Source organism: Dasypus novemcinctus, chromosome 24 (genome assembly GCF_030445035.2).
Source record: "Dasypus novemcinctus isolate mDasNov1 chromosome 24, mDasNov1.1.hap2, whole genome shotgun sequence".
Taxonomy (NCBI): domain Eukaryota; kingdom Metazoa; phylum Chordata; class Mammalia; order Cingulata; family Dasypodidae; genus Dasypus; species Dasypus novemcinctus.
The window spans coordinates 48,913,344-48,940,640 of record NC_080696.1 but is presented as its reverse complement, the minus strand read 5'-3'; the positions used below and the strand labels follow the sequence as shown (position 1 = coordinate 48,940,640).

Here is a 27,297-nt window from a genome sequence, read left to right as displayed (position 1 = left end):
AAGGGAGACACGCAGACACAGAAGAACGCACAGTGAATGGACACAGAGAGCAGACAGTGAAGCAACCGGGGGGGTAAGGTGGATAAATAAATAAAAAATAAATAAATGCAAAAAAAAGAGATGTGCAACAAAGTCTTCAAGGTCAAATGATTTCCTGGTCAGAACATGGCCCTCCCCGGAGTCAGAACTGCTCTAAGATAATTTTTGTGAACAAGAGATACATTTCTCCACTCAAAATTTATTTTCCCTGCTTATTTTAGTTTCCTTGCCACGCAAGCAAATACCATGCAAGGGTTCGACTTAAACAATGGGAATTTAGTCACTCACGGTTTTGAGGAATAAGTGCAAACCCTGTGCCGTCAAGGCAATGCTTTCTCCCTGAAGACCGCGGTGACTGGGGACTGGCTACTGGCGCTCCTTCGTCCTCAGCTTGTCACAGGGCAAGGCACATGGCGGGGCTCCTGGGCTCTCCCTCCTCTTTCAGGTTCCACAGATGTTCAATTTCTGGCTGCTCCCTCTGGCTTTCTCTCTCTGTATCTGAATTTCATTCTTCTTATAAAGGACCCCAGTAACAGGATTAAGACCCGTCCTGATTGGGCTGGGCCACACCTTACCTGAAGTAACTATATCAAAAGGTCCTACTTAACAACAGATGCATGCTCACAGGAATGGATTAAGTGTAAGACCATGTTTTCCTGGGGTACGTACAACACCAAATCATCACACTGCTGTATTCCTAAAACCACTTCATCTTTGTGAAATTCTACAAATGTGAACGTGTTCAAAATCTCAGTACCTTCTTTTTATTTTTTATTTTTTAATATCTTCTTTTTAAAAATACCTACATACATGCAAATATACTGGAGAACTTTAAAGCTAACAGCCATTTACACCTTAGCTCATTGGAAGATAAAGATTTTGAAAGAGCGGGAGATGAATCTGGGGATCTGGGATAAGGTATTAGAAGTGTCTAGTTTAAACCACGAAAGAATTCCTGGAGGCCTGTCAAACAGGAGACGAAGGAACAATAGAAACCAGGGAAAGAAAGGAGAATGGGAGGTGGGGTGAGCATTGAAGATGTTAAGTCCACTTTTTTTTTTTTAAGATTTATTTCTTTCTCTCCCCTCCCCCGCCACCCCAGTTGTCTGTTCTCTGTGTCCATTTGCTGCTGTTCTTTGTTGTTGTCAGTGGCACGGGAATCTGTGTTTCTTTTTTTTTTTTTTTTTTATGAGCTTTTTGGTTTTTTTTTTTTTAATTGACTTTGTAATAATATTACATTAAAAATATATATGTGAGGTCCCATTCAGCCCCACCCCCCAACCCCCTCTCCCCCCCCCCAACAACACTCGTTCCCATCATCATGACACATCCATTGGATTTGGTAAGTACATCTTTGGGCACCTCTGCACCTCATAGTCAATGGTCCACATCATGGCCCATACTCTCCTCCATTCCATCCAGTGGGCCCTGTGAGGATTTACAATGTCCGGTGTTGGGGTTTAAGAGATATTTAGGGGATTTGAATCTCTGGACTGACAATGTGATAGCCAGGTCCTGAATCTGTGTTTCTTTTTGTTGCGTCATCTTATTGTGTCAGCTCTCTGTGCATGCAGCGCCATTCCTTGGTAGGCTGAACTTTCTTTCACGCTGGGTGGCTCTCCTTATGGGGCGCACTCCTTGTGCGTGGGGCTCCCCTATGCGGGGGACACCCCTGCGTGGCACGGCACTCCTTGTGCGCATCAGCACTGAGTGTGGGCCAGCTGCACACGGGTCAAGGAGGCCCGGGGTTTGAACCGCGGATCTCCCATGTGGTAGATGGACGCCCTAACCACTGGGCCAAGTCCGCTTCCCTTAAGTCCACTTTTAATACAATGAATGAATAGGTTACACCACATCTTCCTGCCATAGGCCCTATGGTTCTGGAGTAGCTTGGTTTGCCTTAAGGAACAACAAGTAATACAAACTGGAGGTAGAGAAGACATGGGGCTCATCGGCCTCAATTGTCTCAGATCTCAGAGAGAAAAAGGGAAGCCCTAAAATGTGCAGGGATTTCTCTAAAATCACATGGTAAGAATGAAACAGAGGCATCCCAGATCCTAGAAAAAATGCCCTTTTCTCTGCATTCTAATGGCCTCCCCCATGATTTTCCCAGACTTCTGCACTCAAGGATGGAAGGCAGAATTGAAGATGGTTCATTTGGGCATTCCCTTTTATCTCCCATTCTGATTCAGGATCCTCCTCTCAGATCCAAGTCAGCTGCGCCGCATTGCCCAAAGGGAAATAACTATAATTCATTGTGCCAGGCACTACACTAAGCTTTTTATAAGCAGCATATAAACCTCAGAGTAACTCTGAAAATTATATGCTACTTAAATGTGTGGTCCAGGAACTAGCAGCCTCCAGGTCACCTGAGAACTTACTAGAAATACAGACTCTCAGCCCACCCCCCAGCCCCTGAGACCTTATGAATCATAATTTGCATTTGAACAAGATCCCCAAGGGATTCATAAGCATATTCAAGTTTAGGAAGCAATGGTAAATGAGAAACAGGGATAAAGCAAATGAGTAACGTTTCCAGCTACACAGGTGGAATGTGGTAGAGCTGATTACTGAGCCCATGAGGTCCACATCCAAAGTCCATGATTGTCACTGCTGTGCCGCGCTCTTTTATGGATCTCAGAATTTCCCCCATAGGGTTGATTTCCAGTCACAGGATTTATTCAAGGTGTTGCAAGACACCACAACCCCTAAGGCTTACTGCCAAGACAACAGACACATCACACTCTTTCCTCCTCTGGGCCAAAGAGGGATCAGACAGGGCCATTGTGTGTGATGCTGGCCCATTAGGGAATGCTGGGAAACATGACTGGATTTTTCCTGGGAAGACTCTGAGACAGAATCCCAAATGTTTCCCGTGGCCACTGCTTTCTTTTCTCAGGCTGGAGAGGCAAAGTCATGCCATAGGTGATGCCAGATAAGGATGAAACTTGGACCACAATCTCAGATATGCTCAAAATTAATTCTTTTCTTTTTTTAAAGATTTATTTATTTTATTTATTTCTCTCCCCTTCCCCACCTCCCCCCACCCCAGTTGTCTGCTCTCTGTGTCCATTTGCTGCATCATAGTCTTTGTCTGCTTCTGTTGTTGTTACCGGCACGGGAATCTGTGTTTCTTTTTTATGTGTCATCTTGTGTCAGCTCTCCATGTGTGCGGCGCCATTCCTGGTTAGGCTGCACTTTCTTTCACACTGGGCGGCTCTCCTTATGGGGCACACTCCTTGCGCATGGGGCTCCCCTACGCGGTGGACACCCCTGCATGGCAGGGCACTCCTTTTGTGCATCAGCAATGCGTGTGGGCCAGCTCCACATAGGTCAAGGAGGCCAGGGTTTGAACCACGGACCTCCCATGTGGTAGATGGACGCCCTAACCACAGGGCCAAGTCCACTTCCCTAATTCTTTTCTTAAAAATGATACTTGGCCTGATTTTCAATTTTGAGTTCCCTTTTGACCAGATAATGGAAACTGATCAATCTTTCATTGTTTTGGCTACCACTACCCAAAAGATTGCTTCCTCTTTCCTAAGGATTTACTTAATTTCAAGGCATCAGAGGGGAGGTCATCATACACATACACCTCTTCATTCCTGCTAGATCTTTAGATATTGTTCTAGCAGGAGGCTAGTGAATCCTTTTCATTTTGACAAGAGCTCACTAAATGACTTGCATGCTCTGCTTCCTTCTACTTAGTGCTCAAGAAATATCTGGCTACTCTGCACTGCCTGGTACTATAGAAAATTCATAGGGTCTTCTTTAAAGACCCCATGCTGCAGTGCCCCACATCCTCATTTTTGCTCTACCCTGCAGCTGTTGTCAGTTTCAAATTTCTCTAATTGTGGAAGTATAGCCTCACCATAGTTGTCTCTTCTCTCAATTCCTAAATATACTTGGTACTCTATTGTCCTAAAGGACTTGTTCTAGGGTCCCTTCTCAGGGTTCCAAACCACTATTTATTTCTTTTTCTTCTCTTGTAACTCTCTTCCTCACATCTCTAGACAGGAGAATTTTATACATTCACTGAAGGGAACAGAAAGGGAGCAGAAGTTAGTAAAACCTGGTTCTGATTTAGTATATATACTTCCAAATCTTTGTCTTAGATCTGCACCTCCACTTTTGAACTCCACAGTCCAAGAACTTAAATATTTTGTGAACTATGTTCTGCTGTGCCACCCCTTCCCAAGGCATGATGTAGAATAACCTAGCTGCCTGGGGTGGGGGATGGGGGCAGGGGGAAAGACCAAAATTAAGTAGATCTACAATGATAAAACTTCGATTAGCATCTCAGAATAATATTCCTCCACATCTGCCTTTATTCACATTTTTCTTTACATGAAAAAAATCATGTAATACTGTTTCCTACCAGGATTTTTAAAATATAGCATTATAGTAGAAACATTTTCCTAGGTCAGTAAATATTCTTTGGTTTTATTGTTAATAGTTGTATAATATTCTAACCTACAAAGCATCATAATTTATTTGGACAATCATCTGTGGTTGAATATTTACTTATTTTCAACTTTTCATTATTGTAAAATAACACAAGGATAACACAAACATAGTTTTTAAAGATTTTTCAAAAATAAAACCCTACGAGCCTGTGAAGGAACAATTCCATAACAAAAGGCAGTTCTGTTCCAATAGGTACAGTCAGAGTGCACTATTCTGTGCCACCAGAGCTGGAAACTTGGGGAACTCTGCCAAAGGCAGGTCACAAGGACAGAGAAGCTATCCTAATCTGATTCATTTTCATTTATGCCCATCTCCTTGGCTGGATATAATGAATTGGCTCTCCCTGGGACAAGCCCATTAAATCTTTCATCCCCATCCCCACATCCCCATCCCCACTGTACTGGGACAAAGAAGGGAGACTCTTCTCTTCCCAACTAGGTTCTTAAGGAGTGAATTGAGAGAGGGAGGGGAGATCAATACACTTAACTTAAGGGACTCCAAGAAAGGGCTTAAATGGGGATAACTAAGGAATTAAGGGTTGGAGGGATCTTAGAAATTATTACATCATTAGAGTCATAAACTTGATTTTGGGAAGAAAATGATTTGACTACCTTAAAGTGAATGCAGCCATTGAGAGGAAATATTGGAGATGGCGTATCATGATAGATTATGGTGGATCCATTGAGAGCCAGATTGGAAAGACTGGATTCCAAGGAGTGAATAAAAGGCAGCCATTTTTGGTGGTTTTACCAAAAGGGGAAAAGGTCTAAAGTAGGACTGCCAGATAAATTTCAGGATACCCAGTTAAATTTGAATTTCAAATCAACAATAAATAATTTTTTAGTGTAAGTATGTCCCAAATAACTGGGTGTCCTATATTTTTATTTTCTAAATCTGACAACCCTAGTCAAAGTGATATTTCAGGAAGATTGATACAGCCCATTAGGGTTGAAAAAGGTAAGGGTAGAGTGCTGAAGTTTGGAAGACCTATAGGAGGAGCATTTTGGGAAACTGAGTCAGATACACAGTTGTAACCAGAGTTCTATCCCTGCCCCATCACTACCATGCTATATATTCTTTGGCAAGTGCTTGTTCCTGGATGGGCCTGAGTTTCTCCATCTATGAAATAAGAGATTTGGAAGAGTTTATCTCTAAAATGCTAAATCTTCAGTGACTTAAATCACTCTAAAATCTCACAAGACCTGGGTTTACTCCATACTCTGTGCCAATAGAATCATTGGTTCCCTGAAGTGTTTTAAATTCCAAATGTGAACCATTAATTCAATGTCAGCACTTTAAGAGTTCATATAGTCCAAACTCCTCATTGTACATACAGAACAAGTGAAACCCAGAAAAGGGGAGTGTTTTAGCTGTCTATTGCTACATGTCTCTTACATGGTTCATGAATCTAGGCATAGCTTAGTTGAGTCCTCTGCCTCAAGGTCTTTCGGAAGGCTGCAATCAGGTTCTTGGTTGACTGGGGCTGCAGGCATCTCAAGGCTCACCTGGGGAAGGACCCACAGCCTAGCTCATGCACATGATTGCTGGCAGGCTTCAGTTCTTCAAGGCTGATGAACAGAGGGTCTCAGTTCCTCATTGGCTTTTGGGCAGAGGCTGCCTCGGTTCCTTGCCACACTGGCCTCTCCACAGGGCAGCTCACAACATGGCAGCTTGCTTCCTCAGAGCCAGCAAGTGAGAAGAACCAGAGAGGGTGCTATCAAGATAGAAGCCATATTCATTTGTAACCATATCTCAGAAGTGACATCCCATCAATTTTCATTACATCATTATTCATTAGAAGAGAGTTACTAGGTCCACCCTACACTCAAGAACGGGAATTACACAAGGGTGTGAATACCAGGAGGTGGAGATCATGGGGGACCATCTTAGAAGTCTAACCCCCCAGAAACACCTTACCCGCAATCATGCAGCATTGAGTGCTTAGAGCCTCAGTTCTTGGGTCCCTTCCCTTTCCTCTTCTTACTCCCTAACATTTGTTCAAAAGGAAAAGCTTGAGGCTCATAGTGCCTGGTCCATGTGAGTACAAATACCCAATGGTACTATATCACCAAGTCTGGATTCTGAGTGCTGTTATAAGAGTTGCTTGGATGGAAGACCAAAATTAACTTCCAGAAGCTATAACAGAAGGCCACTGGGTGCCAATTAAGCTACACTCTTGATATAGTATGGAGGTCTCATTAAATTTCTCAATCTACACATGCTGGAGGAAAATCTTCCAAATGCCCCTTTGGCCAGTGCAAGTTCTTCAAGGCCCTTAAAAACTTTCTGGGAAAAACAAATTGAATCCATAGGGTAGTTAGAGAACAATTTAGAAGCATACATCAATGAAGATTTATAACCTGTTTTTACCAGTTAACAACATCGGGTGAACATTTTCCTATATCATTAAATATTCTGCGACATAATTGCTAAAATCAATAATACTTTCTTTGCATGGCTAGAGCATAATTTATTTAAGCAAACTTCTATGTTAAATATTAAGGTTTTTTATGGTTTCTCAAAATAATAAATAATGTCATGAGGATAATAAATCACCATGGGCATTTCTGTTGTTACTTAGGATAGAGTCTAAGAAGTGGAATTTCTGGGTCAAAGAGGACATGCATTTTTAAGGCTTTTGATACACATCACCTTCCGTTAAAATGTTAACAACTACCACTTAGGAAGCACTTATGATATGTCAGGAACCAAGCTAAGTGCTCTATAGACATTATCTTATTTAATATTCCCAACAGTTCTAGAGGAAGTTTCTATTAAGATCTGTATTTTACAAATAAGAAAGTTAAAGGTCAGGAAGATAAATTACCTTCCAAAATAACAAATTGGCAAGAAATGAAGCTGACGTTTGAGTCCAAGTCTGACCCAAGGTTCCATGCTCTTTTTTTTTTTTCTTTTTCTTTATTTCTCTAGTTGTCTGTTCTCTGTGTCCATTTTGCTGCGTGTTGTCGGCTTCTGTTGTCAACGGCACAGGAATCTGTGTCTCTTTTTGTTGCATCATCTTGCTGCGTCAATTCTCTGTGTGGGCGGTGCCATTCCTGGGCAGGCTGCACTTTCTTTCGTGCTGGGCAGCTCTCCTTATGGGGCGCACTCCTTGCACGTGGGGCTCCCCTACGCGGGGGACACCCCTGCGTGGCAGGGCACTACTTACGTGCATCAGCACTGCAGGTGGGCCAGCTCCACACAGGTCAAGGAGGCCCGGGGTTTGAACCACGGACCTCCCATGTGGTAGACGGACGCCCTAACCACTGGGCCAAGTCCGCTTACCTGTCCCATGCTCGTAATCAGGCTGCTCTCAGTAAAATCCAGCTCTGCAATGACCGACCTCATGCTCACTTACCTCTCCAACCCATAGGCTCCCTGGACCTCTCCAAGTGAATCAGACAGAGATATTCTGGGCTTGGCTGTTTCTACCTTTTCCATGTTGTATAGCTAGTATGTTCTTGAACGCTTGTATGTTCTTGCCTTATACAGTTCTTCCCTCACCAAACCAAGCAAAATGCTGAACACAGAGCAAGTACTCAGCAAGCATTTGTTGCTTAGCTTTGTGGAAAGTATACTGTGGAGGAAAGGAGAGACTTAGGATTTATTTTTCAGAGTTCAAGTTTTAAACTATGAGTCAGTCTATGATACTCATGATCTCTGAATTATGGAAGTAAGGAAGGAGGGAGGGAGGAGAGAAAGAAGGAAGGAAAGGAGAGAAGGAGGGAGAGAGAGTGAGGCAGCTTAGGTCTTGCGGGAAGCAAAACTGCCACAATTTTGTTCGCACCAAGTCCATGCTTCCGCAGGCTGCTTTGAACCAACAATTGAGAATGGCAGAGATACCGTGGCTGACCCATTCCTGGAGAATATGGGACTCCTCTAGTGAGCAACTGTGGCTTGGGACTCCCCATCAGACCGGTCACACCTTCTCAGAACCACGCTGCCATCTGGGACTCTTCCTGCCCAAACCCCTCCCTCCCTCCTTTCACAGGTGTCAGCTCTGGGGTGGCCTGAAGTCTGTGCCCACCCCTTGGCCCCCTCCCCTTTATCCTTCGCAGACATTTCCCCAGCAGATCTCTGGCACATCTGACCCCCTCATGGCATTTGCTCCTCAGAGACCCAGACTAACGCAGGAGAAACAGTGCACCTTTGGAAGAAAAGGTACAAATCTGGAGAATCCTGACCCTGCACCAACACAGAGACAGTGCTGAGAAAGGTGAGGCACCTCACACCTGGGAATTCTCACTCACAGTTCCCAAATGGGAGAAATTTATCAAACCCAGAGCTGTGAGGAGGCAGCCCTGGAAAAGGCCATGAAAGAACCCTCCAGAACAAAGGCCTCTACCCACTGCTGAGGGACCTCAATACAAATGACTGAAGCCACCAGGGGCCATCATTTTATCTTTCTGAACTGGGAGAAAAGTGGAGAGGGAACTCAAAATGTACTTACTAGGAACTCATTGTCTCAAGCAATAACCTAAACTTAACCAATACTAAAGATAAAAAAAATTAATACCAAGATAAAGAAACCTCCTCTTCCATCCTTGAACTATGACTAAAGGACCCAATGTACAAAGGTACGTTTGTGTTTTTTTCTGACACAAAGGTGAGGAAACTGGTCCTGTGGAGAGATGGTGAATGGGATGAGTCCGGCTCGCTTCAGTGGACAGCAGCGCTCAAAGCTCTACTCAGAACAGGTGGATTAACCTAGAGCCTAAAGGTAACTCCTTCTTGGAAATAAGATACTTCCCTAACTGGTTGGCGTAAACTCTGACACCAGGCATTTAACCGAAACTCAGAGGAAAGAGTCAGAGCCCAAAACCTCCAAAAGAGTTTATCCTCCTATGCCCACGATGCCCCAGGCTCAGAAAAGTAGATAGAACACCAGATCCAACCCTCATGCTGTAGCTAGAGCCAGGAAGACAAAAAAGGTTACATAAAGGTAGAGAAGGATCAGGGATGGAAATAGAAAAATCATTATTTAGCAACTGTTAAGTAATCACTGATTCAGGCCAGAATATCGGTGGTGCAAAAACTAGTGAGTAGGGAAGCAAATGTGGCTCGAGCAGTTGGGCACCTGCCTACCACATGGGAGGCCCAGGTTCAGTTCCCAGTGTCTCCTAAAGAAAACGAGCAAGATAGAAAGCTGACACAACAGGTTGGCACAGTGAGCTCATGCAAACAATATGACATTGTGAGATGACACAACGAGGAGACAAAGGAGGAAACACAACAACAGACAAAACAAGCAGGGAGCAGATGTGTCTCAAGCGATTGGGCACCTCCTTCCCACATAGGAGGTCCTGGGTTCGGTTGCCGGTGCTTCCTAAAAAGAAGACAAGCAGACACAGAGAGTACGCAATGAATAGACACAGACAGAGAAAGCAGACAGCGAGCACAAACAACAGGGAGTGGGGGAAATAAATAAAATAAATCTTTAAAAAAAAACCAGTGGGTAAATTTTTGAAAAGTATTAGAATAGTTACATAATCTCAAGCTATGTTCCACATGGATACTTATTTGTTACAAAAGGAAAAATAGGAACTTTAGAGTGGAGAAACTTAACAAACAGCACCTCAGTCAAGCAATCAAAGTTAACATCACTGATAATGAAGCAAACCAACCTCATGTGCCTTCTGACATGACACACAGTGAAGAACACAACATCTTTTATGCAGTACTCCTGCCAAAAAAAAAGAATAACATGAATGTAATCATGAGGAAATATCTGACAAGCCCAACTGAGGAACATTCTGTAAAACAGCTGACCTGTAATCTAGAATGCAAATGTCAGGAACACAGAAAAGACTAAGGGACTTCGTAGATTAAAGGAAATTAAAGAGGAACTATTATATATAACACAATGAATCCTGTGGTGGGAGACAGGCTGTGGTTAATCGAACAAATACGAGAACATTCTCTGATGAACTATAACAAATATATAATACTAATACCAGGTGTCAATAACGGACTGTGTTGGGTGAAAAAATGCACCAAATCTAAGATATTGGCTATAGTTAGCAGTAATGTTTTGTCGATGCGCTTTCATAGCTTATAACAATTTTTCACAACAATGGAAGGTGTTGGTGATAGGGTGATGTATGGGAGCCCTGTATGATGACATGCATGTTTGTTTTATAAGTTCACAACTTTTACTATACACTTATAGCTTATGGATGTTTATGTATGAATGACAAACTTCAGTTTTTAAAAAGGAGATTAAAGATCTGTGACGACTGAATGCAATGCGGGATCCAGGATTTTCTTTTGCTATCAAGGACATTCTTGAAACATCCAAATAAAGTCTGCAGGCAGGCTTCATGGGTGTGCCGCCTGTGCCAGCACATGGCACTCAGAAGGACCCTGCACTTGGGGTTTAATGCTCTGGGGTCACTGCCTTGAAGTTCTTAATAATTTTGCCTTTGAATTTGTGTTTTATAAGTGAAGACCAATGGGACAATAGGACATGTTCATCGGGGTTGGAGCCTTGGCTCAAGTGCATTGCCATCACACTGCCTCCCCACCTCCCCAGGATGGGTTCTCAGCAGCCCACTGCCCACCCCCTAGCACCCTGGCCCTACCCAGCCTCCCCATCCTGGCCTCTGCTGCACTATGGCTGGGTGGCAACCAGGTCACATTGGAGGGGAAACCCCATATTCTTCCCTCTACTCCTGGTGGGGCCTGGCGGTGGACGCAGGCAGGATCGGAGTTAGGTATGCACGCCTCATGGCATTTTGGGGAAGGGCATAACAGCTGCCGTCCCTGTCCTGGGCCAGCAGTTCCACAGCGCATTCAGCAGGCAGCCGCAGAGACTAACCTCACACCCGCCCCTGATCCAGGTAGCAAGCATGTCTCAGCACAGAGGTTGCAATCCCTTGGGAGTCCCTCATCCATTGGGAAGGGAAGATTGACTTCCCCACCCCCAGCTGGGACACAAAGCTTCAGGCTCCAAGAGAACAGGCACAACTGGCTAAGAGCCCTAGCTGGCACCCTACCGGTAGATCGCAGTCAGCCCCCACCACTCTGCCTCAGTGGGCTCGTGAACAAAGCAACCACAGAGGCAGTGGTGGAGATTAATCCCGGGGCCAATAACATGGATCTCTGCTTCAACACTGTTGATCTGGCTACCACCGCTCAGAACTATGCCAGCAGAGAACTTGCCAGCCCTGGTGGCCAACCTGAGCCCTGATACAATGCCATTACCTGGAGGAAATGAACCAGCTACCTAGTGACAGGGACATTGGACCCCTGCATGGAGAAGGAAGTGATTTGCCCTCACTGGAGTAAGCATCCTGGATTCAGATTTTATTTCCTTGCCTGGCATACTCTACCAGCACCAATATCCATGTAGCTGCAGAATTCCTTAATATCCCATATGATATTGCTTCTAGCAAAGATCTCCTTTCCATTCATTCATTTATTTCTTCATTGAACACATATGAGTGCCTACTGTGTGCAGAGCCTAGAAATAAACAAAGCAAAGATCCTTTCCCTCAGAGAACTTGCATTCAGGATGGGGACAATAAATAATAAGCAAAAATTATTAGATAGATTGATAGAAGGTGAAAGATGCTGTGGAAAAAAGTAGAGTAGGGTTAGGGGGAGTAGAAGGGCAGGTGCTGCAGTTTTAATAAGGGTGGTCAGAGCAGGTCTCCTTGAGAAGAGGCTTGAATACGGTGAGAGAGGGTTACCCTTGCAGGTTTCCAAAGGAAGAGTGTAACAGTGGAAAAAACAAGCAAGGGACTGTTAAGTCTGGGTTTCACCAGTCTTACCACATTCTCTACTACCCAGAAGCCACTGGATTTATGGAAGGGTGAGACAGTCTGATAGGGTTAGTGTCCCAGGTTGGAACTAAAGTGATCAAGGGGCTATCTTGCAGGGTGTTGAACATGCTCTAAACCAGCAACCAACACATGGTACTTTTTCTCCCATAGGCAGAGTATACGGGGTATGGCAACCTGAGGGTATCTCTTTATTAACCATAATGATTATGTAGTTGGCCTCCTCCTTCTGCCCACACTCAAGGAACTTTGCAGTTTGTCCTACTTAAGGCAGAATACTTCTCCGCTCCTTGACTTTGGAATTAGCATGTGACTTATTTTGGCCAACAATGTGTTCACAGATATGATGAAAGCAGAGATTTGGAATGTGCTCTCACTATGGGAACATGCCTCAGATTGCCTGCTGTTCCAAGAAGGACCAACAGAGCTCAGCCTAGATCGGCTGAACCCAGCTGACCCTGAGTGGGAATAAAGGTTGTTTCTTTAAGCCACTGAGTTGCTAGTTTTTTTTCTTTTTAACATTAAAATCCTCTTTTTTAAAAAAATTTGTTTCCCCGCCTTCCCCTCCTCCCACCCTGCTGATTTTGCTCTCTCTGTTGTCTTCTCTTCTCATTTTCTCTCCTCTAGAATTCACTGGGATTCTATCCTAGAGACCTCTGATGGGGAGAGAGGTTCCCTGTCAATTGCACCACCTCAGTTCCTGGTTTCTGCTGCACTTCACCTTGACTCTCCCCTTGTCTCTCTTTTGATGCTTCATCATCTTGCCTTGTGATTCACTTGACCAGGGCACTAGCTCACCACACAGGTACTGGCTCACCACGCAGGCACTCATGCAGGCACTGGCTTGCCATGAGAGCATACTTTCTCTTCTTCTTTTTCACCAGGAGGTCCCAGAGATTGAACCGAGGTCCTCCCATTAGGTAGGCAGAAGCTCTGTCATTTGACCCACATCTGCTTCCCTAAAATCCTCCTAACACTCAACTCCAGACCTCTGCACAAAGACAGTAATGTGGGAAGCCTCAGAGATTTGAGATGGCTTGTTATGCAGCATTACTGTGGTGAGCACTAACTGATACAATGACCCTCTTAAATGTATGGTTCCCACTTGTGCATCTCAGGGCCAGTATTTAGTGTAGAAGAAGTCAAAGAGGGAACACTTCCACCAAGGGACACAATGAAGGTTCATTTAAGGAAGCTGAGACTTTCAGTTGGGGGCCCTCCTACACCTGCTGAAGAAGCAGCCCCACGGCTACACAAAAGAGAGTGGCACGTGGCTAATGCACTAGGTATTCCAATCAAATATTCTGACCTGGTTCATACTATACAAGATTGTGAGCCCTGTTCCCAGCTTCAGCCATGAATGGGGCTTGTATTAGTCAGCCAAAAGGGGTGCTGATACAAAGTACCAGAAATCTGTTGGTTTTTATAAAAAGTATTTATTCAGGGTAGCAGCTTACAGTTACAAGGCCCTAAAGAGTCAAACTCAAGGTTACTTCTTCACCCAAAGTCTGTTGCCACGTGGTGAAGCAAGATGGCAGGCAACCTCTGTGAGGGTTCACCTTCCTCTTCCTCTTAGGGCTCCGGGAGCCCAGCTTCTTCTGCTCTCAGCTATAGGCTGGAGGACTCATTTATTTTCTGGCCATCTCAGCTGTTCCCTTCTCTTCACAAGGTCAGCTGTAAACTATCAGTCAAATGGTTCATCTCTTCCCGGGGCTCCAGCATCAAAACCAAGTTCTCTCCTCTCCCGTATTTTTTTCTGTGTATCTTCTGTGTACACTTCTCTGTGTAAGAGTCTGTTTTTTCAGCCCACCAAGGCAGCATGGATTCAACCCTGCATGCCCTAATGACGTGGTCAAATCAAAACCGTAATCTTGATTTAATCAAATAAACATAAAGTCTTTGAATTTAAATCAAAGGATATCATGCCCAGAAGAACAGACCAGTTTACAAACATGATCAGATATCTTTTTTTTTTTTTTTGGAATTCATAAATAAAACCAAACTGCTACAGTGCCTTACAGCAGTGAGCAGGTACACAGAGCCAACATTCGCTTATAGGCTCGGCAAATAGATTATATAGGGCCGTTGTCCACCAGTGCCAGTAAACGCTATGTGTTAACCCATTTGGATACCTAACATGGACCTTCTACAAGCCTTTCTGGTAAAACAAGCTACCCAACAAAATAACATCAAAGGGATAAAATGGCTTAGTAGGCTGTATGGCATACCCCATTGCATAGAGAATGACCAAGGAACACATTTTACTGGGCATGATATACAACAATGAGCTAACGAAGAAGATATTGATTGGCGTTTTCACCAACCTTATAACCCCACAAGGGCAGAACTAATAGAGGGGGGAAATGGCTTGCTAAAACAATAAGGCAACTCACTAAAAAAATACACATTTTGGGGTTGGACCTCAGTGCCAACTGAATCTTGTGCATATTTGGACCAGGCTCCAACTACTGCACATGGTATATCTCCATTTGAATTATTGGCATGGCCAGTTAATACAGCCCCTAAAACAATAAAGGTATCTGCTACATCACCTGGCCATGCTCCCAAAGTGGATGGAAACACTGCTGCTGAAGATTTCCTGTGTCTTCATCACCCAGCAATGGCTCAGTCTCTTTAGCTCTACAGTGGATATTACCACCAGACTGGCTCTCTTTCATGGTGATGGAGAGTGATAGGCAACAGGACAGTGGGACAATGGATTCAACCTTCCTGTTCTCTTGAGGACTGCAATATGTCAACTACACAAAAGACATACCAACAGGGGCAATAATTTCCAGAGTGTTGTGATCAGAACCTCAAGAAACACAACTGGCATTACGGTCTGCTCCTGTGGAGGGTCAACATGTGTGATATTGTAATCCCAGATCTCCCAACCCTCAGCAAATGTCCTAGGGCCTATGGGAGAAAGTTGCAGCATTATTTTACTTGATGTCATCTAATGCCTTCCTTGACTGGGCCACCACCTTGGCAAAAATACACAATCAATCAGACTGTTAGGTGTGCATACGTGCCAGCATCCAATAGCTCCAGTCTCCCCTGGAATATTTTTCCCTTATCTTTGACAAATTGGAATAATTGGCTAAAGACTGCACATAAGAGCCACGTTTCTACATGGCAACTCTGGAAATCTATTGATCCTTCTAATTATTCTGCCCTTGTTCATGATGTCTCTTCTGTTGTCAGGGAACATATCAGTAAGACCTGTCCATCTCTCTTATCATTTTGGGACAGCCTCACTTGGATGGTGGCTGAATATGGCCTTTTACACTCCTGAACCTGCTTTCATATTGAACGGACCAACACCTCCAACCTAGAAGCCCACTGCCACATGGGATGGTTGCCATCGCAAATGTGAAATCGAGTTGCCACCGCCCAAGACACTGAATGAACTGAACAGCAAAATGCGTCGATTCACCATGGAGCTTACATACCTCCACCGGGAGCAGGTTGGTTATGTGGGACCCACTTATGGCCACATCTTCCTTATAATTGGACAGGGATATGTCGTTTAGGTTATCCATTCTTATTAGGACACATTCATAAAACTTTACCCAGTATTCCACAGAATTCCCGTTTTACAAGATAGTTTTAGTTTTAGACTAAAATGCTGCCTTTCCTGGTGGTAATGGCCCCTCAGCATTTTCCTTCCCAGAGCTGGAGCTTTAGATACATCAACACAAGTTACAGCCTTAGCAAATTTGACTGTCTGAGCCCTTAGAGACACTAAACGTGGCATCAGCCTCTTAAATGAAGAAACAGCCCGAATGAGAAAAGTGGTCTTACAAAATCAAATGGCTTTAGATCGTCTCACTGCCACACAAGGAGCACCTGTGTGATGATTGGTACCATGTGTTGTGCTTACATACCTGGTGAACCTGCTAATGTAATGACACTTTAAATCACCTACAAAACTCTATCCACCATATTGGACATCTAGGTCTATGGACTCCTTTTCCTTCTGGCTTATTAGCTAGCTCTTGCATTGGAACTACATTTTACTTTTCAGAATCCTCAGAGTACTCATCATTTGTTCACCTGCTGCTGTTTTTATTAGAGCTGCGGTCTCTTATCCCATTATCACCAGCTCTAAGATTTACCCACACACACACACTCAGGGATCCATGCAGAAGAGATGGTGGAAAGATTGTTAAGAGCTGTGGAGCGGGGGTATCATGGCATAGGTAACTTAGTATTCCCCAACTCTTACTGCTCTTCCTTAAATTAAACTGCCAGCTAGATTCAATTAGTCACATGACATACCTCAGGACACAAGGCCCTGAGAATGGGTAAATCCTAAAGTCAGTAAAACTCTAATTATATGACTTTTCCCTCCTTGTGTAAACAATGTGAACATCTGCTTCTTTGAAGGTAATCAAAGAAGCATTCTGTAAAAGTCATGCCTCATGTGCCTTCCCATCTGCACATAGACGTGTACTACAAAAGACCCCTCCCCTTTTACTGTGAGTACGGATGATGGAGCTCAAAACTGTCTCAAACTCCATTACAAGACTCTGCAGTCCCACTGCTTATGGAGCCTATTGTTCATTTTCTGGCCAGGGCAGGACATGGTAGCCTCTGAGCAGAACAAGACTTGGTCTCTTCTCCCACCACCGAGGACAAGGACCCCATGTGAGTCCCTAATAAAGGCTCATTTACTTGGCAAGCTGGACATATCGAGGCATTTTTTGGTCTGACGTAACCCTCTCAAGCTTGGAGGGAAGCTGTGGTTCTATAGAGCTTCTCGCTATACTCAGAACAAGGCTGTTCTGGGAGGTCTGAGTCACTGCCATCGCTTCCTTCATCTCTCTCCTCCCTCTGCCCCAATGGCTAAATCCACAACTGAGAGATTAGAGGGAGAAATCATTGTAGTGGAACAAGCATGGGTTCTGATGTTGAATAATGCAGGTTCAAATCTACGCTCTTGAAGGATTGAAAACAACCTAAAAAATCATCAGTAGAGTGTGGGGAAATAAATATTGATAACTACAAACAGTGGGCTACTATATAGCCATAAGAAAGAATGAAATTCTTTATGCTTTAAAATAGAGTGATCTCCAAGGTGTAAGTGAAAAGGGCAAGGTATAAGACAGTGTGTTTAATATGCTACCATTCATGTAGAAAGGGGGAATAGATAAGAATTTTATATTTACATCTCCCTAAATAGATGGAGATAGATAATAGAGAAGGATAGGGAGAGGGATAGAGATAAAAGGGAGAGAAAGAGAGATAAGGAATGGGTACAATAGGAAAGGGAGAGGGAGAAGGAGAGAGGGGGTAGAGAAGATAAGGAGAAAGAAAGAGTGGGGGAGATATAGACAGAGAGGAGGTAGTGAGAAAGGGGGATAGAGAAATAGAGAAAAAGAGAGGGGGGGCAAAGAAGGAGGTACAGAGAGAGAGGGGAGGAGAAAGGCAGGATATAGAAGAGGTGTATTTAGAGAGAGGGCTACAGAGAGAAGGGAGACACACAGAGAGAGAGGCAAAGGATAAAGAGAGAGGGAACAGAGAGAGGAAATAAATAGAGAGAGGTATAAAAGGGGATGAAGAGAGAAAAAGGGAAGAGGGTAATAGAGAGGGGGATTGAAAGAGGAGATAGAAAGTGGGGACAGAGAGAGAGAAAGACAGAAAGGATAGAGAGAGAAAGAGAGAAAATAGGGGAGAAGGAGGCTAGTGAGAGGAGGGGATAGAGAGAGCGGTGGAGATGTCTCTGAAAGGATACACCTGAAACTGGTAACATCAGTTGCCTCCACAGAGAACAACCAGGTGACTGGGGATCAAAGGTGGAGGTGGAGAGTCAAGTATAAAATATAAAGTATATTCTTTATATTTTAGAATTTGAATGTGAATATATTTTGAATGTAAAATAAAAGTTTGATTTATAAAATATAAAAAGAACTCTGGCTTTTTCACCTTTTTTCACTCAGGGAGTGGTTTGAGGACCCACAGTATGACAGTTTGAAGGTCTTTTATAAATCCCCAAAAGAGAAAGACTGTGTTCTTAAACTAATCTATTCCTGTGGGTATGGTTCGCATTAAATTTGGTCGAGGGTCCTTTGATTAGATTTCCTGATAAGATGGATTTAGGCTTTTGCCTGGACTACATCAGTGAGACGTGAGCCAACGTGGGCCTCCACCCTCTGGTTGGGTCTGATACAAAGACGGAGAGAGACAGACATGCAGAAAGAAAGGAAGCCGCCATATTGAGCCTGCCACATGAGAGAGAGGACTAAAGGCAAACAGAAGCCCCAAGAGGCTGAGAGAGGGCCCTGAGTCTGGAGCCAGTGGAGCATGGACAGAGGCCCGAGGGGCTGGGCACAAAGCTTCCAAAGAGGCTGGGCCCACAGAGCAGCTCAAGGCTGAAGGGACGAGCCCTAAGCTGAATACCTCACAGCTGAACTCAGGAAGAAAGTGGAGCAGCCAAGACTGAGAGAAAGAGACAAGCCCTACACCCGGTGCCCACAGCTGAACTCCAGAAGACGGTGGGATCTGGAAGGCAAACAAGGGGCCTCGGCAGAGATCAGCAGCCATCTTGCTTCACCACATGCCAGCACCCTTAGAAAGCATCTCCGATGGTTCCTTGATTTGGACATGTCACAGCTTCAGAACTTCAAGCTTCTACCTTAAATAAAATTTCCGTTATAAAAACTGACCCATTCCTGGTACTTTGCCACCCTTTGATAAACTAAGACCCATGGTATCCCATAAGAACTCTCCGGGCCCAGGGCCCGGCACATTGGAAACAGCTACTATTATCACCCCCTCCCATAGTGACTCCGAATGACATTGGAAGTGCCCCGTTCCCTTCTCTGAGCCTCAGTTTTCTCATCCATCTCCCTGGGAGAAGAATGACCCACCTCACAGGGCTGGTGCCAAGGTTCACCCAGGAAAGTGAAAACATGGAGACATGAGTCCTGAAGTGCTTCAGAGCCGCTCCCGCCCTGGACTTGGTGCCTGGATGATCAGGTCACTCCCCACCCACCCACCTACCTTAAACCAGGGCCAGAGAGTCAGGGACAATGTGACAAGAACAGAGGACACAGCCCCATCTGTGCTAGAAGTGGTTGCTTTATTGGTTAGGAAAGGAAGCCGCGGTGGTCAACCCCAGGGGGAGCGCAGAGACCAGAGAGAGAGAGGAAGGCGGCAGGGCTGCGGCCGGGTTCTGGGTAAGGCAGAAACTGCCCTGCCCTGCTCCTCAGTCTGGTCGCGTAGAGCTGGAGGAAGAAAACCATAACAATGTCAACAGCAATATCCGTAATAATAGCAGGAGTATTGCAACTCCAGTGCTGGACTGCCATCCGCACAGCAAAGCCTCACCTCCTCAGGCCGGGCCCGGCTTCTGGCTGCGCTGACCTGCCCGCTTTAGCCTCCCCTCTTCTGCCTCAGACCATGCCCAGGCCATACCTGGGTATATCATGGCCCCAACTCACCACGAATCCCTAAGATTCCCTCTGCCACCAGGAAGAGCCCTTCATCCCTTAGTTAAGCCAGGATTAGCTGTTCAAATAGATAGTATTTATCCCCATTTTGCAAGCAAAGCGACTGCAGTTCAGAGGGGCAAAAAGGCTAGTTAAAGGTCAGAGTTGAAATGTGAGCGTGGGTTTTCCTGAGTGCAAAGCCCACCCACACTGTTGCTGCTTGCAGAGGCCAGAGGCAATCAGGGAGAGCTGAGGCCCTGGGCCCGTCCCTCCCTCCCTCTGAGCTTCGGTTGTCTCACCTGTGCTGTACTGGAGCCTCCACATTCCTTTCTGAGATCATATCAAAGGTAGCACAAGTCCCAGTGGGATGTCCAGGAAAGGGCACTTCCAGGTTCCTGCACGTTCCATTCCCTCCTCCTGCAGCCCCCTCCCCACTTCTCCAGGCTACCTACCTTTTACTCACCGCTCCCCCAAGCACTCCCCACCCCCGCCTGGGTGAGGCTTCCCTCCTTGGTGCTCCCGCAATACTTGGCGCTTCCCTCCAGGGAGCACTGATGACCAAAGCTGAGGATGTCTGTCTATACATACGCCCACTGTCGCCCTCGGCCACCAGCCTGCAAGCTCCTATCCCAGCACCTGGCACAGAGCCGGGCCACAACCGGATCACCCAAAGGGCAGACTAAGCCTGCACTCTGAGGATTGTTCTTTAAAATTCTCTTTACTTCCTTATACTTACTTTACAACTTACTATCGCTTAATTTTTAATTATATGGGGGAAGGGAGGCTCCACTACCTTTTCCTTTCAGGGCCCAGAGTCACAAAGGCCCTGGATAAGCGTTCAGGCCACATTTGGTTAAGTGAACAAGTTCACCGACCCCTACCATGTTTGCCCTGATTAGCCAAGCTCATTGGTGAAAATAAAGGTCTACAGCTTTCCTGCCTCCCATTGCCCATGCAAAGAACTTCCAATCTCCCCAGCCCTCCAGCCACTGTCCCCGCTCCCAGGACACAGCTGTTCTCCTCCAGCTCCTGAGGTGCCTGGCACACAAACAAAGGAGCAAACCTCGTTCTCTCTCAGCCCATTCCATCGGCAAAGATGGCCCTATCTACCTTCCCATATATTCCAAACCCAACCACTAATCTCCCCCACTTCCATCCCCATTCGTCATCTCTCACCTGGCCTCTTGCAGGAGCCTCCTACCTGGTCTCCCTGCTTCTGCCTCTTCCCCGCTACAGTCTATTCCTTGCCCAGCAGCCAGAGCACGTCCTTTTAAATGGAGGCTGAGCATGGCCATCGACAGCTCAGCACCTCTGAATCAAGACTCCACGTGACCCGAGCACCTCCTTGCCTCTCTGTTCCTGTCCCCTTACTCTCCCCTCGCTCCCTAGGCTCCAGCCACACTGGTGATCCAGCTTTTTCTGAAATGTGTCTAGCCTAGTCCTGTGTGGGGCCTTGTGCACCTGCTGCTCCCTCTGCCTGTAACACTCTCCCCAGGTACCCCCACTCACCTCTTTCAAGGCTTTGTTCCAGGGTCCCTTTCTCTGACCTTGTTAAAACTCACAGCACTGCTCTCTGCCCATCCCCACCCCCCCACGCCCGGGATGCCCAACGCCCCTTCTTTGCTTAGCTTTTCTCCATGGCTATTACCTCCCTCTAACAGATACAGAATTTACTTGTTCATTTTATTCATTGTCTGCCTCCTCCCACTAAAATATAAATCCCACCAGACAAAAGTCTTTGTCTAATTTGTTCACTCATGGAGCATCCCCTGGAGCAGTGCAAGGCACAGGACAGAGGCTTGTTCAATGAACAAGAGAAAAAATTAAGTAAATGGGCAAATAAGTGAGCAGCAATATGCTGGCCCAGGCCTTGCTTCTCCACATCTGGCAGCCACGTGCCTCCTTCCCCCACCCACCTACCTCAGAAGACAGGTGTGACGCAGGACACTTTCCCACAGCCGTTGCGGCAGCACTTCGTTTGGCCCCAGCACTCGCTGTCCGTCTGGCACTCATCATAGCAGAGGCCGAGCATGGGGATGCCAGGGTTTATCTCAGGGCAGGAACCCACCTTTTCTGGGTAGAAAAAGGAGGAGCAGGAGGTTGCCAGAGCATGACTCGCCACGGCCCCCACCCTGGTTTCACCAACAGTGGAGCGCAGGAAGAGCACCTACTCCAGACAGCTCTGCAGTCAGTCTGAGTCCCAGCTCTGCCTATTTCTAACTTAGTAGGCTTGGGCAAGAAATCTTTCCAAGCCCCAATGTCTTTAAATATTGTAGGGGATCAGTGCCACCCACATCAGGGGGTTGCTGTGATATTATCAAGCTACATTGTAATAATAATAATAAGAAATTATAACAGCTAACATTTAATTAGCTCCTACTATATACCACGTATTCTTTATATACATATAGTAACCCATCTTTTTTTTTTTTTTTAAAGATTTATTTATTATTTAATTCCCCCTCTCCCCCCGGTTGTCTGTTCTCTCTGTCTATTTGCTGCGTCTTGTTTCTTTGTCCGCTTCTGTTGTCATCAGCGGCACGGGAAGTGTGGGCGGTGCCATTCCTGGGCAGGCTGCTCTTTCTTTCGTGCTGGGCGGCTCTCCTTACGGGTGCACTCCTTGCGCATGGGGCTCCCCTACGTGAGGAACACTCCTGCGTGGCCCGGCACTCCTTGCGCACATCAGCACTGCGCATGGCCAGCTCCACACGGGTCAAGGAGGCCCGGGGTTTGAACCGCGGACCTCCCATGTGGTAGACGGATGCCCTAACCACTGGGCCAAGTCTGTTTCCCTAGTAACCCATCTAACCCTCACAATAATCCTAAAAGGGGTGGGGGTTACTATTATTTCCTCATGTTACAGATGAGGAAACTGAGGCACAGAGAGGATAAGTAACTTGCCTATGATCATGCAGGGTAAAGGCAGGATATGAACCCCAGGAAATCTGGCTCCAGAGTCTGTACCCCAACCATTATGTACTATGCTGCTTTGTAAACTATAAAGGAAAGTGCACATGTGAAGGGCTACACACTCAAAGTCCACTCACTCCCATACACCCACAGGAACAAACACACAGCACCAAGGCCTCTGAATACACTCCCTCATCCACACACCGACAAACCACAGTCTTTCACTAACACACACACACAGAGCTAACAGTGATGTGCCATTTAAGTCCTTTATGTACATTCATTATCTCTCTAATTCTTTCATCAAGTATCTCCTTTGTAGAGGGTACTTTTAAACCTGTTCATGTCACAGACGAGGAAAACCAGGCACAGAGCAGTCACAAGACTGCCCAAGACCACACTGTAGGTGAGAAGCAAAACCAAGCCCCAGGCTTCCAGCAATCATCCCAACACGCGGCCCCAACAGATCTGACCCCATTCCTCCATCAGCCACCATGGGAGGCACAGGCGTGTGCACATGCACACGCGCGCACACACACACACCAGGTTTCACTTCCGTGGACAGAAGGAGCTGCATTCCCAGAAGCCCCAGGGGCAGCTCCAGCCAAATGTACTAAAATGCAGTCACCGTGACTGGGTGAATATCTCCAGGGGGCAAGAGTTACTGACAGAGTCCGGATTTCTAGACACAAAAGAAATTCACTCCCTTGAAAAGAGCAGGAGCTCCCAGTACTGGGCTGTCCTGGGACAAAGGGAATAGGGTTTACTGACAAAACCAGCTGCTGTGTATACAGCATCTACTCTTTAATTATATACTTCACCTGTATTATTCCATTTAGCCCTCATGCCAGTTCTGTCAAGTTTGGGATTGTGATTCCCATTTCACAGATGAGAAAGCAGAGGTTCAGAGAGGTAAAGTGGCTCATCTAGTATCACACAGCAAGGAAATGGCAGAACGAGGATTCAAACCTCCAGCCTCCCTCCCTGACTCAGGCTCTTCTCACCTTGCCTCTCTTCCTGCCTCATGTGTCCATCTGAGACAAGGTGAAGCTTTAAGAGTCACCCCCTTCTTCTGCCTCCTCTCCCTTGTGTCTGCCCGCCTTTTGCTTTGTCTCCCTCGTCTCTCTCTGGTCCAGATTAGGGGCTTCCAGATTGATGGCCCAGTCCTCCTTCCAACTCCCTGCTCAGAACCGCCTGGGATCTCTGAATCACGAACCCTCTCCAGCCCTCCTGGCACCTTGGGGAAATAGCAGAGAGGAAAAGATACAGGAGCTATATTCTCTGTAGAGGCAAGTAATTCCAATATCTTGATACCTTCCAGGTCTCTCCTGCCTCTACTCCTCAGTTTCCCACTCTGTAAAATGAGAAACTTGGATACTAAGCTGTCGGAGGCCACTCCCTGCTCAGACTGGAGTCCCCAGAGCCTCGTGGGGAGGGTGGCCCTCCAGCAAGAACCCTTCCAGGGCACACATTACTTGTCTCACCCAAGCTTTGCGGGGTGCGGGTAGGGGGATCTTAAAGATGAGGAAAGGAGAATGGGGTGCTCTGGGAGACCTGACTTGCTTCAAACCACCCCAGCAGTAAAGCGAAGATGCAAAAGTTGAACCCAGTCAACAGGACAGAGGCCGAGCTGGGGGGTGGCGGTGTGACCTTGGACTCTTCCTCTCAGGCACTCACTGCTACATCTTTAAGATGAGCTGGTCGACCTCCTTAATCCTTCCGAGTCCCTTTCCACCTGGACAGAGAAATCCTGCCAGGCCAGGTGCTCCAAGGCCCTTCCCCCAGAGGTGGGGGAAGCCCCAGGGGAGGGGTTCCGAAAGGGAAAAGGCTTTGGGCACTCAGCTCTGACGCCAGCCCGGGCTTCCCCGCAGGCTCCAGCAGGCCCCAGGAGGAAATTGTGGCTCCGAGTTCCCCAGCCTCCCGGGAACAATGTCCCAGCTGTGCGTGCCCGGAAGCTCGTCATGCACCAGAGAATAGAACCGAGCTCCGGGTGGGGGGGCCTTCCGCCCCCTCCGCTTCAAAGACGCTGTTGTCTCCCCCGGATCATGTGGGACTGGGGGTGGGGATATCTGCTTCCTTCCACCTCACTTTCCCAGGGGTCCCTAGGCCCCGGGGAAGCTCTCTTCCCCGAGCGCGGGCGCTCCCGCCTCCTGCCAGCCCACCCCAGCCCCGCCCCGTCCCCCCCGCGCGGGTCGCCCTGCAGTTACCATCCGGCATGAGGCATCTGGTGGCGCAGCCCGCCCAGCAGCACTTGAGGTTGTCCTCGCAGTCGCTATCCGAGTAGCAATCATCTGTGCAGTTCTGCTCCCCCTTTGGATTGGGGCACAGGCCGCCCTTCACCTCCAGCGCGGGGACGGGGGTTGTGGGAGGGGCTAGGCAGGGGAGCAGGGAAGCGTCAGTGGAACCGAGTCCCAGTCCCAGAGATGCCCACCTCGGGCTCCAAGGCCCCAGATCTCAGGCTCCAAGGAATCCTCGAATTCAAGCTTCCAGAGGGTCTCACCTCCAGGCAGAGCCCCGACCCCTGGAAATGCAGGGGTTCCCTAACCCCTGGCCTCAAGACCCTCAAACCTCAGCCCGCCGGGGACTCCTGCCTGGCTGAGCGTCTAGGAGCTCCCGAGGTCTAAGCTCCAGCAAGAGTCTCTCCCCTCAGTCCAGGCCCCCCCCCCCCCCGCGACTTGTTTCAGCCCTCAGTGGGCTCCCCAACTCCGGCACATTGGCGCACGCACCCCAAACTCCAAGGGCCTCCACCTTTAGAGCCCATGGGATGCCCCAAATGTCAGCCTTCACGGATCCCCCCACTTCTGCCCCAGGAATCCCCTCCCCTCCAGCACCAGGACAGCCTACGCCTGGGGCCAGCTGTGTCCTGCAGCTCCTGGCTCGGCCCCTCTGGGCACCAAGCCCCTCCCCGCCCCACTCACTCGTGTGGTTCCCGACGGCGGGGAGGCGGAGCGGCAGCAGGCCGAGGAGCAGGGCTGCGGCCAGCGGGCCCAGGCGGCAGGGAGGCATGGTGCTGCGCCGGGGCGGGGTGCAGGTGTGCGACGCCGCCCCGCCTGGGGGCTTTAACCCCGCGCGCAGGGGGCGTGGGGTGGAGGCGGGACCCAGCCCGTGTCGCTAGAGGTCTCCGCCGGCGCTGCGGGCAGGCTGCCACCTCAGGCCATTTCACAATCCCCCGGGATCAGATGTCACTCTTGGCCCCGGTGGGAACCAGGAACCTAAGCAGCTTCGAGATCAGGTGCAGCTCGGCCAGCTGCAGCCGGACCCTTGCCGGCTCCCTCCTCCCTCCTGAGTCTGAGGGCCGGGCGGCCGGAGACCCGGCTCAGGTCGGGACTCTTGAGTTCCTGCTCCAAGCCTCTGGGGTCTTCCGGTAATGCCCCGGGGTGGAGGAGGAAAGGGGCAAGGGGAAAGGCAGGGCCCACGGGGAGGCAACAGAGACTGGGGATTAAGATGGACTTGGGGTCAGCCAGGTGGGAGTGCCAACTCTCTTAGGGATCCGTGATGGGCACCTAATGTGGTGATACAGGGCACATTGTAGGGCCAGAAATAGCAAATGTTATTAATAAGTGAACCCATTTGACTGAAGAAACTGAGACCCAGGAAGGTGAAATCCTGTTAGTCTGCGGCCACTCTGGGTGTGTGCTCCTGTCTTCCTCTTTTCCACACCAAGGCGCTGTCAGGCCTGAGGGCCAGGCGCTGTGCGCCTCATGGAATCTTAGCAGCAAACCTCTGAGGAGACAGTGTCACCAGCTGTAAATGATAATGGGGAGTTCAGAGCTTGTCAGAGGTCTCAAAGCTGTAGAGACAAGGGTTTGGACCTGGGTCTCCTTCCCTCCAAGGTCTCTTTTTTTCCCATTCTGTTACAGTGAACGTTCACTAGGTGTGAATGTCACAAAGTGACATGTATAGGACAGGACACTTGATGTAGAGAAAGGAATCCAAAGGAGCCCACCAGCACTGGCCGTGGGGTGACAGTGCCTGGGTTTGACCCCCACCTCCACCACTTCCCAGCTGAGGGACCTTAAAGGATTCACTTCCCTGTTCTGAGCCGCCATTTTGTCATCTATAAAAATGATGATAATGTACAGATTCAATGAGGACATGAAGGCAACGTCCCGCTGTGGCATAGCTGAGCACTTACTGAGGGTTAGGACACACTGACCAAGGTAGGAGCCCCAGTCTGGCACATAAAAGGTACTAGGTAGATGGCTGTGGGTGCTGGATGAATGGTGTCTACTGTTGCTAAGGAAACTGATGAGTATACACCAAACTTTAGAATCCAGGGAGATAAATACTCAGAGCTATCCAGGGACTTAGATAAGAGGTGCCTTCAAAAATCCTTCCTGCTCCAACAATCTGAGGTTCTGTAAGCCCCAGGAGGTCTTTGCAGCTGGAAGCTAGAGGAGGTCTGGGGAAGTGCCCATTGAGGTGACAGGTGAGTACATCCAGCCACTGCCTCCACACAAGGATGCTGGAAAAAGAGGCTGAAAACACCTCCTCCAACGTCCCAGGCCCAACCCAGAGACTGGAGACATGCCGTTGTTGGGAGGGGCCAGGGCTATTTGCTCTGAGCTCAGAACTGTCAACAGCAGTGAAGGCAGGAGCCAGGTGGGAGCACAGCAGGAGCAGGCAGGCTCCTGAGACCCAGTCTAGGGCAAGCAGAGGACACTGGC

The 27,297-nt window shown here is 47.5% G+C and overlaps 1 protein-coding gene and 1 long non-coding RNA gene across 2 annotated transcripts; one reads left to right on the top strand and one right to left on the bottom strand.

The window, feature by feature from the left end:
• Nucleotides 1-8,502: 8,502 nt before the first annotated feature.
• On the top strand, nt 8,503-12,770 carry LOC131275790 (uncharacterized). The gene is made up of 3 exons (XR_009183246.1): nt 8,503-8,722; nt 9,113-9,226; nt 12,629-12,770. It is a non-coding gene; the product is annotated as an uncharacterized lncRNA (long non-coding RNA).
• Nucleotides 12,771-19,352: 6,582 nt separating this feature from the next.
• On the bottom strand, nt 19,353-25,703 carry WFDC2 (WAP four-disulfide core domain 2). The gene is made up of 4 exons (XM_004469848.3): nt 25,549-25,703; nt 24,838-25,002; nt 21,641-21,793; nt 19,353-19,516 (listed from the first exon to the last, which is right to left on the bottom strand). The coding sequence occupies exons 1-3, from the start codon at nt 25,634-25,636 to the stop codon at nt 21,642-21,644; spliced, it is 405 nt and encodes a 134-aa protein (XP_004469905.3). The 5' UTR covers nt 25,637-25,703; the 3' UTR covers nt 19,353-19,516; nt 21,641.
• Nucleotides 25,704-27,297: the final 1,594 nt, after the last annotated feature.

Excerpts from the sequence above, each read along its gene's own strand:
- WFDC2 (XM_004469848.3), bottom strand. The coding sequence starts at position 25,636 with ATGCCTCCCTGCCGCCTGGGCCCGCTGGCCGCAGCCCTGCTCCTCGGC. Across the intron at positions 25,003-25,548 it reads CGCCGTCGGGAACCACACGA|CCCCTCCCACAACCCCCGTC; the intron begins GTGAGTGGGGCG and ends TCCCCTGCCTAG. Across the intron at positions 21,794-24,837 it reads CAGATGCCTCATGCCGGATG|AAAAGGTGGGTTCCTGCCCT; the intron begins GTAACTGCAGGG and ends TTTTCTACCCAG.